The following is a 15416-nucleotide window of genomic DNA, read 5'->3' on the forward strand; positions in this document are numbered from 1 at the left end:
CGCGTCCCCGCGGGGGCGTGGGCGTTTAAAAAAGAATTTTCCTTCCTTCAGAAGGGAATTCAAGGCTCGACGTGTGCTTTCCATCGATGAAAAACGATCCTCCTCCTCGACCAAATTCACATTCGAATTACACCTTTCTTTTTTCCTCGAGTTTCGGAGAACGGAGTTTCCGACGAATTTAAATGAAATAAAGGAATCTGGAGATGGAGAGATTTTAATTAACAAGAGAAATTTCAAATTTCAAGATATTCTGAATTTAATATTTTTAAAGAAAGAATTTCTCGACAGGATTGTATTTGAAACTTAATCTTCACTCGTTATCCCGCTAAATATAAAGAAAACAATTCAAAAAGTTTTCCCATTCATCTATACAATTCGTCGAATTCTTTCTTTCGAGAATAATTTTTCCAAATTCGAACGTTATAACATTTCGTAACGATGAAATAGATTGCCTCGAACCTAATCAAAACTAGAAATCAATCCGAACTGAGGAAAAAGCTATATAGAAACAAGAACAAACGCAACGTTATTCACAACTTGAAAACTCGCTCGATGAGGATTCCTCGATTCTCGAGGATAATAAAACGTGTCTTCCTAAAAAAGTACCCTTTTTTCACGATCGAATCGAGTCGATCGAATTCACCTTCGAAACCGTGGAATCGGCAAAAATCGAGAAATTGCGGTCGTATTCGAGAATTACCCTCGGATGGACCGATGAATAAAAAAAAGGATAAAAAAAAAAAAGAACGAGGGAAAAAAAAGGGAATTAATATGAAAACCGAGGAGGGCCGGCAATAATCGACACCCGCAGGATCTGGCTGGTTGTTCCCGTTCTCTTTCTGGATTCAATTCGAATTCGAGCGGATTCGAACGATGTTCGACCGAGCTTCTACGAATTTCCACGCGAGCAATTCAGGTCGACCTGAATTTCGAAACGACGATCGTTTATTTCAATGCGGCCGAATTTTCCGTCCACGTTACAAATCGTTTTTTCTTTCTTTCTTTCTTTCTTTCTTTCTCTTTTTCCCTCTTTGGAATTCTCTTTTTTTCTTTTTCGAGGGAGCGTTCTTTAACGTTCGATCAACGAACGGCCAGTTGGAAAGGAAAGAGGGAAATTTGCGGAGGGGAATAACGTTAATAATTGCGGAGAATTTTTCTTTAATCGGTAAAAATTTAACGCGTATTTCTCTCTGAAAATTATTTTTAGAATTACTTTTCCTCTTTGAAAGGAAAAATAGAATGACGTGATAGTATAAATTGTAATAATAATAATAATAAATTAAGGAAATGTTTATATGGATAGATGATAACGTTATCAGGTTTTGGATATTGAATATACGGTAATAATGAAAGGATTGGTTAATAGAGCGATCAATGTAACATTCATCCGTGATTAGTTTCTAATGGTCACGACGCGGTAATTCATGTTTAATAGTCATGAAGAGTATTCTGGTCCAATTAATTACGATAATCGTATCTCTTTCCCTTCTAATTCCAATATTTATATGTATCTTTCTCTTCCTAATTATTTATTTAAAAAATTTAATTATTATTCTTTTCTAAATTCCATTCTCTTGAGAAAGAATTTTAAAAGCATTACGGGAGTAAAATTGTATCGATCGCGAACCGTGCCCGACTCGACAAACTGTGTTTCCGTCCATGCATATCTCACAACACTTTCCAATGCTCTCACAATTTCTCTTACAAACTACCCTGTCGCTCAAACGTCAATTCTCATTCAAGTTTATTTATTTATAAATAAACACTCTTCTCTCTCCCGGATATCATCTTATAATGATATACCGAGTGAAGGAGAAAAGCAAAAATTTCTTTCAAATTCTCTTTCTCCTTCCGAAAAACTTATAAAATTCTACGTTAATTTTGCAAGAAAATTCGTGTCTACGACAGCAGAGTGTATCCATCCTGCGAGCATCGAGGCATAGACATAATAATTCGAGGAGGAACGCGGGAAATATGTAGATCCCAAGGCAACGATACCATCGTGTCGCATATTAACCGGGAACTAGCGTCAACTATCCACCATAGCGGCAACATCCTCGATGACACGCAAAATTTCGCTCGACTCCGCGCCACGGTGAGAAATGTCGGGGTTGGGATGAAACACGAGGAGGGGGATAGTTTCGTGATAACGCTCGTTGTGTAACGAATCAGCTTAGGAAACGCGGCGGATAATGAATGAATAATTAGCTTTGGTTGAGTCTCGACACCCAGTTGAATCGCACGTTCATCTTGTTAATTAATTATCGCAATCGTCGTGTCGCGCTTTATAAATTGAGAAATTGAGATTTTTGCCCGTCCGAAAGGAGAACAGAATTATTCGTGTTTCACAAATTCTCGTCGCGATTGATTCAGAAATTTTTCTTGTTATATAAATTATTCTTGTTATTGTTGAAATGGAACGAAAAGGATATCGTAACCCTTTGCACTCTGACATTCGAGAATTCAAGAAGAGAAATATCATAATACGAATAATAAAACGAAACTTGTTTCAACTTTAGCCATTTCCACATAAATATTAAGAAAAATTCAAGCTTGAAATCTGTTTGATCATCAGATTGAACAGGGATAAACTACTTTTGAAAATGAAGTAAAGTTCTTGAAAATTCTATCGCTTTCCAATAATTTAAGAGTTTGCTTCTAACGAGAGACATCTAAGAGTGTCACGATTCCGTACAAACTTCGAAGACCTTTCTTCGTGTCCAATCGTGCGGACAAGCAAGCTTGCTTATCGACGTACACGTGTATATCACAGCTCGTTTTCGGAAACGGATGCTGGTCGCGTGCTCTGAAAAGAAGCCGATTTTCCTTTTCACTCCTTTCCAACATCCCCCTTATTTCTTCCTCTATACATTTCTATTTCTCCTGAATGATCATCCAGAATCGTTCACCAGTAGTTTCATTCTAAGAAATATAAATACAGGATGTGTCTCGACTGTTCAATTATTCGCAATGAGATGTAATGCTGATGATGTTTGAATCGTATATTTTTGTGTATCTCAAAAGTATTAATTTAGAAGATACTTTAATTTGAATTTTGTAAAACTCGTTGTATGAAAGACAAGGGGAAAAATATATAAAAATTATTCAACCTATATTCTAAAAATTTTTTGCCACGAATAATAATAATTAAAGTTCAAGTGAGACACTCTGTAGAGGAGACGGAAAAAAGGGAGAAGGTACGTGACCCTTTTTCCCAAATGCTCGTTCGCAAACAATTCGATGGAAATCAAAGCGACTTGTGTTTCCATGGAACGAAGAGATAAAAGAAAAGGGAGCATATAATCTTACGTGACAATTTTTTAAACGTTCCTCCGCGCTCGGAAGGATAAACAACCCTGGAGAATTTCGCGAGTGGTAAAAACCCGAGGCGAGAAAAATTTCGTGTTTTCCATGCCAAGTCGAGGTTCATCTATCATAAGCACGTATGAATTCAAGTGGCGTTCTTTCGCTTGCTGCTTTCTCGGCAAAACCATCCCCCTTCGAGGGGATATATTTTCGAAATGGTAAATCGGTGCAGCGATTTCGAAGGGGCACGAGCGAGGGTGGTGTTGCTGTGCTCTTCGACGCGATTGCCTCCTCTCTCCACCCTCTTAAATTCCTCCTGTTTGTTATATTTTCGATCGCCTTCGCTCGACAGTCGATTTCGAAGGGATGACGACTGGTTTTCCTCGAGCAACAACCCACCCATTTCTCCTTCTCTCCTCTTCTCTCCCTCTTTTTCGCCGTCTTGATCTTGATTTGTTGCCGTTGGACGCAGGGGTTGTACGTGCAAACGTAACGTGCAATCCGATCTAGGAGTGTTAAAACGATAACAGGGTGAAGAAACGCGAATCAATATTCGTGGTGTGAGTTCCAACACTACACATCTCTTTTCTCCTCCTCCCTCTTCTTCTTCCTCTTCCTCTTCTCGTAAGGCGATGCGTTAACATCGGTGGGATGAGTGAGTGTCGAATTTGTGCCACGAGTTGTACGTTGAATTTGTGCACTCCGGAGTGCATACTCGATTTGCTGCATTCGTGGAAAAAGGCTTCTTTCCTCTATGGATTGTCTAGAGGGAGTACGAAGGAGAAGAGTGTTGTTTTTCTTACGAAGAGAATTTTTCTTTTTATATATTCGTGAGCAGGGGAATTTTTCACGATGAATGGTGAAAAATTGAACTTTGTGTACAATTTTTTGAGAACGCGATTTCAGTTTTTTGTTTTTCTTTTGGATCGATAATATTATTGGTATATAATTTTGTATAATTTTTGAAATGGAAAATTCAAATTTTTTCGAAAGAAAGTTTTGTTTGGTGAACGAATTGTGAATACTGAGAGTTCATTTGATGCGTTTGAAGAATGAAAACGAAAATTTACAGGAATCAAAGAAGACGAAGATTCGAACCCTGGTCAATTTAGTAGCAAGCGAGAGTTTTGCTCATTACGCTAATGAGACTTTCCAAGTACATTTCTTCTTTCTTTGTATATTTATATCATCTCGATTGGATATTTGTACAAGAACTGGACTTTATATAATTTCAACAATCTTTCTCTTTTTCTTTCTTTCATATTTTTTTTTTTTTCACAAACAGTCCTTGTCTTATTCTATCGCAAATTTTACTTTACGAATCTATCCAATTATAAATGATCAAGGGAAAAGAAAACAGAGCGTGGAACGAGTTCAATTAAAACAACTAATTATAGATATAACGAGGCGAAGCAAGATTGTCCTGTATCGAATAAAACCCGACAGTATCTCTCTTCGAATTAAGATTCGACGAGAATTCTCGAGCAATTCACTCGTTTGTTTACCGTCGCGCGTTTCGCGGATGCCTCCCAATGTTCCTCGATTCCAATTTGACGAGAAGTGTTGAGCAAAGCCGACGTTCGTTTCTATTTGTTCCCTTGGCTGAGAGTGGTCGTGAAACCGGGAACCGGTTTAAACCTGGAAACTTTTCCACGTTGCCATCGTGATTTTATCAAAAACTATTCTTTCCTGCGTTTTTCCATTCGCTCGTCGAACTGAAATATTCCTCTCCCGGGAAAATAAAAATGGAATAGAAAATATATATATATATATTTCGTTTTCCATTGAGTTATTTCCACAATTAATTTTTATAATCATCTTCGATAAACAAATTTCGAGTATCGTTGTGCTTATTAATTTTCTTTCGTATGCATTCCCAAATCTTTAATTGAAAAGTTTATCGATGAAAACGAGAGTTGTATTATTTCTCCTCGAAGAGAAACAACTCCAAAAAAAAAAAAAGAATTAAACTGGAAAAATTTTTTCCACGAGAAATAAAACCTCTCCTTCTCCTTCCTTCCATTATCTTTAAATTGCCACCCCTTTTGTCATAGACAAAAGCCTCCTCCTCTCCACTCTTCTCCCCTCCAACATTTCATCCAATCTTGCATCCAACAATGAAATTTCAAGGGGAATCGAAATGGCGGGTGGCAATTCCTTCGTCGTTTCCCTGATCGGCCGATGAAATCGTCCACGATTGGCGTAACGAACTAATTGACCCCGTCGTTACGCCTCCCCCTCCCCCCGCTCAAGGGGGAGAAAACTCGAGGGCGAACAATTTGCGACCGATGAATAAAGAAACGAGCGAAATCTGCGAAATCGTTTCGCCCACGGTTACGCCTCGCCTTGGATCGTAACGAGCCCCGATTCCGGATTGGGTAACACGGAGGGAAACAGGCGAGGCGAAACCTTTGCTTGTTCCTCCCGATCCCTCGTTATCGCCCTGTTTCTCCTTCATTACCTTCCATTCCGTTTGTTGTGTTTAGGGCTAGTCGATCGCCTAATCTCGATACTTTCTCGTCTTTCCTGCATTTCTTATTCCCATTATCGACGAATAAATTATCATCGATATGAATTTTCTCCCATTTAACAATTATTAATAATTTTATTTTTTTTATTTTTATTTCGATTCACTTTGTTGACCATCTAATACTCTTCTTGAATTTCTTATTCCCATTATCGACGAATAAATTATCATCGATATGAATTTTCTCCCATTTAACAATTATAAATAATTTTATCGTCTCCCAATTTTATTTTTTTTTATTTTTATTTCGATTCACTTTGTTGATCATCTAATGCTCTCCCTGGATTTCTTATTCCTATTATCGACGAATAAATTATCATCGATATGAATTTTCTCCTATTAATAATTATATAATAATTATATTAATAATTATAAATAATTTTATCGTCTCCCAAATTTATTTTTTTTTATTTTTATTTCGATTCACACACTTTGTCGATCGTTTAATACTCTTCCTGGATTTCTTATTATCGAATAAATTATCATTGGTATGAATTTTCTTCTATTTAACAATTATAAATAATTTTATCGTCTCCCAATTTTATTTTTTTTTTTTATTTTTATTTCGATTCACACACTTTGTCGATTTAATACTCTTCCTGGATTTCTTATTCCTATGAATTTTCGTTGAACATCGACATCCTCGATACGCGTGGAAAAATATATTCTCCTATTTAGCAATTGTAAATAATTTCATCGTCTCCCAATGTTATCTCTTTTTATTTCGATTCACACATTTCGTTCCCGCATGTGCATATACACATACACACATTGTTCGGTTCCATCCACGCAAAATCGAAAGCCTCCATTATGTAAATGGGGTGGATGTACTCTTTGATCCTTTGTCTCTTCCGTGTCACCGAGCTCCGATTGAAATAGGCGGTAAGTGGCGATGGGAATCGATGGAAAGACGGTAAATCGCTATCCCGGATTAACTTGATTCCTCCGTCGAGGATCTGATTGGTTGGCCCCCGGTTAACATTTATCACCCTCTATATCCTCCAAATATCGGCCCTAGGTATCGAGGGCAAACGGTGTAACGCGATACTCGGTCGTGCGAACGCGTGAATGAACTCTCGCTTCAATTTGAACTCGATCGTTCATCAAGAGAATAATACAAAAATTGAGGAATACTTTTCCTTCGCCCCTCAAATTGTATCATTAAATCTTCGCTCGAATTCTCCGCCGCGACAGTTGACAGTTTCTTTTCCTTGAAATTTCTTTCTTTTTTCTAATTTTGGCAATTCAGAAAATTCGGGGAAAAGTCGTTTCACACGATTTTCAGAAATCAGCAACTCGACAGTACAGGATCGAATTGACTCTCGAGTTTCTCGAGAAATCAACGTTTTCGAAAACGTTGCTACGTTGAGAGGAGGTAAATAGAAAGATGGAGGATCGTGGGGATCGTCGTCAGTGTCAGATGTGGAATAATCCTAACGGGATCCCCAGGAGGGCCGCGTCACGGAAAGAAGGGCACTGACGGTGCATGACGGTGTATTATGTTTGCATACTGCATCGAAAGGAAGATCTGCGTCCTCCTTGGATGCAGCTCGCACATCCCCAACCCTTGAATATTCATGCGAGCCTCGTCGAGACCGATGGAAATGTCAATGCTCGGGACGCGATTCGCGAGAGAAGGGGGGAGGGGAAAAAGGAGAAAAGGGAGATGTAATTGCATCCGACGAATCGTTGCCCCAGTTTCTTCCCGCCAGTGTTTGTGTTCCTTGATTGCCGTGGGGAGGAAGGAGGGAGGAAATAAATATATAACGTTCCAGACTTGTTAACGAATGAACGTTTGCTTCTTCCTAAATTCCAAATAATTTTTCATTGGGTAAATTGGTCGCGTGAATTTTTAAAACCAGTCGTATACCAAATATGTTCTCGACAAGAGTCTTTTTCGCCGAGTTTATCGAATTGTTGTTGATTAAAACGTTTTTCTTATCAACTTTGAATTTTAAACATTTTCTTTTTTTTTTTTTTTTTTTTTGCCGCCATCATCGTGTTACATCATCATTATAGTCGAACGTTGTTACGTTAATTTCGAATTTTTATGATATCGCTCCGACGTGCACACATTGAATAAAATAATAATATAGAAATTTTCATAATGCATCGTTCCACCGAGTAATAACTTTGTCCACGCGATACAACCGTTTAAAGAGATAATGTATTTTGCATTGAAATTTCGCTGGATTCATTTTCCGGAAGAAGACCTCATCAGAAATATCAACTTCTCTCTTTTATTTCAATCGTTAAAATCTGAATTGAAAATACAGGAATACAAGTCGAACAGGGAGAATACAATTCTTTCGTTCAAGACTTGGTCAAAAAATCAACGAAAAATTGATTAATTCCCAATCATTCTTCTTCTTCTTCAATTTCTATCTTTCATCTTCTAAAATTTCAAATTTCCCAAAGAAGGAGAGAAGAGCAGAATTGAAATGGTGGAAAATCGGTTCCTTGAATCCCTCCCTTCCCTACTCTCGAGACGACGATACCACGATGTTGTAATTAACAAGAGAGACGTCTAATTTGTACAGTTTTTATCCTTAATCAGCATTCCGGTTGTATAGAGGCTCGTTAATTAACGAAACCTCATCTCGACCCTCGACTGAACGTGGCCGAGCCTCGACCTGGAAATATCATCGTATCTCCGGATGGGAGCGAGGGCAACTAAAGGCAGACCCTGGTGATTAATCAACGCGTCGCTGACTTAATACAATCATCCACCGGTTGTATCCTTCCAGCCATCCTTCCAACCGGCGCTGGAAACGAGAGGCAGGATAATATGCAAATCTTGCCCTCGATGAATCATCGAAGCGGGCCCGTTATCCGTATACCTCCCCTCAAAACTCTCCCCCTTTTTCGAGAAATCGTATATCGACGATGTTGTACTTGCACTTGTTCACTAATGAATTTTGATCCGATTTATTATACACGTATATATTGGAATAAAGGAAATGTAAAGAGATCTTCCATCTGTCTTTGTTCGCGATCAGTTTATACCCATCGCTCCTTTCAACTTTATTTAGATACAATATTACTAATTAAATTTTGATCCGATCGTTTATTATACACGTATATATTGGAATAAAGGAAATGTAAAAAAGATCTTCGATCTGTCTTTGTTCGCGATCAGTTTATACCCATCGCTACTTTCAACTTCATTTACGGTACTACTAATGAATTTTGATTTGATCGTTTGTTATACATATATATGTTGGAATAAAGGAAATGTAAAGAGATCTTCCTTCTGTCTTTGTTCGCGATCCGTTTATATCCATCGCTACTTTCAACTTCATTTACGGTACTACTAATGAATTTTGATTTGATCGTTTATTATACATATATATGTTGGAATAAAGGAAATGTAAAGAGATCTTCCATCTGTCTTTGTTCGCGATCAGTTTATACCCATCGCTCCTTTCAACTTTATTTAGATACAATATTACTAATTAAATTTTGATCCGATCGTTTATTATACACGTATATGTTGGAATAAAGGAAATGTAAAGAGATCTTCTGTCTTTGTTCGCGATCAGTTTATACCCATCGCTACTTTCAACTTCATTTACGGTACTACTAATGAATTTTGATTTGATCGTTTGTTATACATATATATGTTGGAATAAAAGAAATGTAAAAAGATCTTCGATCTGTCTTTGTTCGCGATCCGTTTATACCCATCGCTACTTTCAACTTTATTTAGATACTGGTTAAGAGATGATAAAATTCGAAACACGAAGAGTTTACAAAACGGTTGGGAGATGAGGGGGGGAATCGTTAAAGGGGAGAGGCATTTCGAAAATAAAAAAGAACACCCTTTCCTCCCCTTCTCTTTTCGAGGAAACGAACGAGGATCGAATGTCCGAGAATGGCGAGATCTCTCTCTTTCTCTTTCTCTCTCGGCCAGCGTGGAAAGACTTCCTCTTTCTCCAGGGACAAAGAGCAAGAAGATGACGAGCAACCGTTGAAACACGAGAGGGTGGAACAATCGAGGAAAAGGGGGTTCGGAGTCGATGAGAGGTCTTCGAACCGCGCAAATCTCTCTCTCTCTCTATCTCTCTCTTACTCTTGCATCCTTCGTGCCTCGGATTTCAAAGCGACGAGAGAGAAATGAGGAGGTGGGTGGTGGGTGAAAAAAGGAAGCGGAATCGAAAAGGAAACAATGTCGTCGGCTAGGAGGCGCAGTACTTGAAACGAGAGTATCTTCCTCTCTGTCTCGCTTCCATCTTCCGGCTGATCCACTTCCTCCGGCTTTCCGCTTGTGGACGCGAGATATCAATGCATTTTCGTTCCCCAGATTATTATTATCACTTCAATTTCGTGGCCTCGATCGAGGTTTCACCTTTGTCAATCGTTACCCTTCCTGCGCCACGAATCTCGCGAGAAGAAGAAGATGTATACAAGATGTATTTTTTTGAAGAATATTTTTAATTATTAAGAAAAGTTTCGTGATCCTTCTTTGATCGAATTTTAATGTTCCTTTTCACCATCTTTTCGATTTAGAGATACGATTATTTATCTTTGATATCCTATAAAAAGAAAAAAATATCACGATGTTGAAGAATTGACGAGGAATACAATTTGGAACAAAGTGCGTTTCAAGTACGAAAATATCGATCTTATCTCATCGATACACGATAAAACGTAGTCGTAATTAAAGGATTATCTATTTCAATCTGAATGTGAATTGTCAACAATGTACAAGCATCTTGGAGAAACTTGGTACTATTCTACGGACGATTAATTCTCTGTCGGCAATTGGACCTCGGAGCTCTCGTTGAACAGTGACGAGCGAATAATTCGATCAAGTAATTCGGTATAATTGGGGCCACGAGCCAAGTTTGCAACGAACGCGATAATAAGAAAGCTTGGACAGGATGGAATTAGCAGCTTCGAATTAATCTCCTTGTCGATCGAGGAATTTTGTTATCTCTTTCTGAGACAATCAGGGACAATTTTAAACCAAATCGAGAGGAACGATTTGTAATTTTTCTTTTTTTCGTGAGTTAATAATAATAAATCTTTGTAAAAATCGTAAAAATTTCTTTAATGGGATGAACACGATTCTCTTTGTTAATTACGACGAAATTACGAAATAAACGTCTCTCTTTGTTCGATAAAAAAAATTAGACAGATTTACACAATTTATAGGATGGACGCTGCTCGAAAAATCTGTTCCCCTTTATGATACTATTTTTCCACCACTTATAAGCTGTAGCCAACGATTCGTGTCTGAAAATAAATGAATATCATTTCTGGCCAAACAGCGAATGGCGAACAGTTAATGGCCACGGTACGCTATTTATGGGTTTACATTTGCAACGCGTCCACACCGTTTATTGCGTTTTTATGGAAAGCATCGTTTGTAAAGTGTCCTGTACATCTTTTACTTGAACGGTTGCACCAAGAACACGATTTTCACAAACGTTGTAAGTAACGATTCCCATCATCCTTGGGAATCGAAAAATTAAAAAAAAAAAAAAAAAAAAAACTTCCAATTCTAATTACCACTGAAAAGTAACGTTGTTCGATCACAACACGATCACTTTCACGAAAATCAAATTCACAAATATCCTCGCATCGAACGCGACAAGAACCAGAACTTCTTCGTATTCCATTCCCAAAACTTTGAAAAAAGGATAAATTCTTCTCTTCCAAGCCAATTAAATTCCTCCTTAAGTTCCCGTTTCCCGGGGCGAATCGAATTAGATTGATCGGTTGAATTAAGAATTTGCCCGGCGAGCAAAACAAAATCTCCTCTTTCGAAAATCGAGACGACGATCGTCTCGTTTCGAGGAGGGGTGAAAAGCAAAAGGACAAAAGAGGGGATGAAAAAGGCGCGTGTAACGGCAATTAGCAGATTAAAGTCAAGACGAGGGTGTTGTATCTGGTGGTTGGTCTCTCGAGTTGGAAGGGGAGGAGGGGAGGAGGCATCGATACGTGGCGGCGAAACGAGCATCCCCTTTCATCCGGGGACGGGGATGCCGGAAGAAGAGGAGGGAAAAAAGAAACATCGTCGTGTATCCCCGTCGTGAAAAGGAAGAGGGCGGATTTTTTTCCAATCCCTCGCCGTCTTTTTCGCATTCTAATAAAGGAAAGGGTGAGGGACAAAGCCAGGCTGGCAATTAGCAGATTGGAATCAACCAAGTTTCGGGGGGAAATAAGAAAAGTTCAGGGAAAATTTTCATTCAACGATGAGATCATTCGAACGAATCGGAGATGTATGGATAATTGAATGATCGAGGCTTACATATCCTCGTTCGAGGAAAGAATTTGCATAAGATGTTATTCTTTTTGAAGGAAAATTTATTGACAAAGATAAGATATCCAAAATTGTCCTTCGTAGAGATTGTGTTTCGTCGATATAATTTATCACACGGAGTTTCGAAAATAGATCGATATTGTCAATTACTTGGAGAGGTTATATAGAAAACGCTAGAAGAAAATTCGTCTCTGTTGCACCATAAATAGATTCATCTTATGAAATTTCTCGAATACTAGCTCCGTAGAGCAGAAAAAGAAAGACGTTGATCTTATTAATTTGAAGGGATGCGATGCATCAACGACAATTGCATCAACTTATTATTTTAATAAAACCCTCCCCCTTCTTCCAAAAAAGAAAAGAAGGAATCGAAAAGAGAGAGAGAGGACCACCTCCTTCCATCGATTTAACCTAATCACCGAACAAATTCACGACGACGTGAACGTCGGCCGACGCGAGATATCGAATTAATTCCTCGAGAATTAATACCCGTCAAACTGTCCAACCGACGAAACTGAGAAAAATGATGATCCGAGAGGAGAAAAAAGGAAAAGAATCCCTTCGAAAATCGTCACACAAAATCCATACTTTTAAACGATCGCTCGTCCATTTTAAAAATTGTAAAAATTCGCGTTCGATCAACTCGAAATGCTCGATCTCGATCATCTCTTCGGAGGAGGGATGTCTCGAGTCGGTTACCCTCGAAAAGTCTTCTCTGCCAACCTTCTTCTCCTTCTCCGTTGGATCTTTAAGCAGCTCGTTAAGAGAGATATAAACAAATTCGAGATATCCCGAGGTTCGAGGAAAATGGGATTTATTTATCGAAAGGGTTGGGAATAGAATAAATTCGAGTGAGAAACTCGTCTCGAAGGTGAAATTGAGGGAGCCACTTATGGACATTAAACTCGAAATCCAAACTTCATTCTCTTCGGATTGGAGGGGAGGGAGGGAAATGAGGATTATCACGACGTTAAACTACCTACTACTTCTAATAAGGTTATCCTGCCCTCGGTTTCCGGTATCGCAGAGTCGATTTCCCTCCTCGGACGTTTAAATCCCCACTTATTGCGTAACACGTTCGACAAACTCGTCGAATCACTTCATCGCCTCGACTTCTCGTCGCCCTTCCCTCCCCCTCCCCGAGCAACTTACCCCCCACTATCAGCAGCAGGTGGAACAGAGCACGTCGCACTTTCCCGCACTTCCGTCGAACGTCTTTATCCATGGCTCCAAGGATCCCCAAGGTCGAGAACGATCCTTCCCCGGCGATCATCCGGGCGGCGCGATGGTCCTCACCTTCCTCGGCGGTCACAACGTGGCGGCGAAGGTCAAGGGGCCGGTGCCGCGTGCGACATCTGACCCCCCCTTGCGTGGTGTTAATCGGCTGGTTCCAGGGTTCTCCACCCCGAATGTACAACAGTTGTGTCCCGCGGAAGAGAGATATCCTTCACAAAAGAGGGGGGCACAAAGGGGGAGAGAGAAAAAAAAAAAAAGAAAGGGAGAGAGAGAGACACAGACAGAGAAGCAGGCAAATCCTCCGGAGCTGGGGGGGAGGGGACGCGCGCGCGCTCCCGTAACGTCGCGTTCTAACGCCGCGTTCGCAACGCCACGCGGACGCGACAGTTCCTCACTTGCAACTGACGAGGGATGCTGCACGAAGAGTTTGCGCCAGCCTCGCGCCCGCGCACAGAATCCTTACTCCCCTGCGCGCTCCTGGCACCCTCGGTCAGTTAGTCACCCTTCTTCTCTCTCTCTCTCTCGTTTACATGGAAGGAAGACGGGGCTCTCCCTTCTCTTCGGTTTCTTCTTCCATCGCTCGTCCGTCTTGCTACTCGCGCTATTCGCCCTCCTCGTCGCCCTCGATAACAACACGCGGCGCTTCGTGTACAATTCTCTCTCTCTCTCTCTCTCTTTCGTTCCTTCGATCGTGTTTCCCTCTTGCTTGACCGAGTTCCCTCTGTTTCCTCGAGACTCTTCCTCGACACGAAGGAGGGAGAGGGGGAGGTTCGTCTCTTCTCGGTTCGTTTTCACCCCTCTTTTCCGCCGCGGTTCCTTAGTTAGTCGATCCCCTACCCCCCTTTCGCCGGCTGTATATCTCAAACACTAAAGAGTTTCTTAGGAAATTGAATTGAATCCACCACCCATCCCGCTTGTTATTTCTCTTCTTGTCCTACCGCCTCCCCCTCCCCCAGTCGGCTCGTTGTTCGCCCGTGTCCTCTCGACTTCCCCTCCCCGACTCTTCTTCCGTCTTCGTCCTCTCTGTCGGTCACGTGCCTCCCGGCGACTTACCCTCCCTTACTACCACTCTCGTCCAACCGCAGTTTGGGGTAGTTTCGTTTCCCTTTAACCGAAGGCATCGTCACCTTCGCGCCCATCAAGGCTTCCCCCGATTGTCTGCCCGTTAAAGCGGCAATTTATATGTTAACAGGGCGGTCGAATCGGTCGAGAGTCATGCATACGTTTAAGGAAACGGCGGGGGGTGTTGCGCGAGTGTCGATTCCCGATTTTTGATAGATCGATTTGAAACGATTCCTGTTCTGCTCGATTCGATTTGTGAAATTTTTCTACATTGGGGATAATATTTGGAATAGTTGAATAGTTGAGCGATTTAATTGAAAATTGTTATATATATATTTTTTTTTTTGACAATTGAGAACGAGGGTGTACGATACAATCGTATGTGACAAAAATTTATTCGCATTAATTAGGTTGAAGACGAGGTTGATCGATCAAAGATATGCAAATGTGCTAGATTTGAAAAAAAAAAAAAAAAAAGAAATCGCGTTTAAATAATCTTCGATCGGAATAAGCTGATCTTCTCGTTGATCTACTGATTCATTCAACCAAATTCGCTTAATGTAAACGCGGCTTTAGTCGGGTTCGACGATCAAACTGTCTGCCCGATATCGATCTATCCCCGTAAGCCCCTCTTGCATCCCTTTTGGGATGTTATCGGTTACATGGAAATTCGGGCAAATAGTTGTAAGGAAAGAGATTCGAGAGAGGTCAAATTTTTTTTTTTCTAAGGTGATTTTCTTAAATTGTGGAACGATTCCCCTTTAGGAATTGATGGGAAAATTTAGTAGAATTTTGTACCTTATCGATCAAGATTTTCGATTTTATTAATCTTCGATAAATTAACCCTTTCTTACGTTTCCTAATAAGAGAAAGAAATTTTCTTTTCTTTTTTTTTTGGACTTATTTAACGATCTAACAACCGACAAAAATTTAATGCAATGTATAAATTTACAAATCGAATATATCGTTTCACGTTGATCGAAATATTCTGATCTCTAAAAACGATTTATTGAAGAA

The 15416-nt window shown here is 39.9% G+C and overlaps 1 protein-coding gene across 1 annotated transcript in view; it reads right to left on the reverse strand.

Moving 5' to 3' along the window:
• The window catches only part of LOC122713805, a 136925-nt gene extending 123481 nt beyond the window's left edge, over positions 1–13444 (reverse strand). Inside the window, exon 1 of the mRNA XM_043934584.1 lies at positions 13254–13444. Coding sequence (XP_043790519.1) covers positions 13254–13374 — 121 coding nt within the window. The 5' untranslated portion in view covers positions 13375–13444. The remainder of the gene's footprint in view (positions 1–13253) is intronic.
• Positions 13445–15416: the final 1972 nt, after the last annotated feature.

The sequence above is a fragment of the Apis laboriosa genome, unplaced genomic scaffold, assembly GCF_014066325.1.
Source record: "Apis laboriosa isolate Shangri-la unplaced genomic scaffold, ASM1406632v1 scaffold26_cov146, whole genome shotgun sequence".
In the NCBI taxonomy this organism is placed as follows: domain Eukaryota; kingdom Metazoa; phylum Arthropoda; class Insecta; order Hymenoptera; family Apidae; genus Apis; species Apis laboriosa.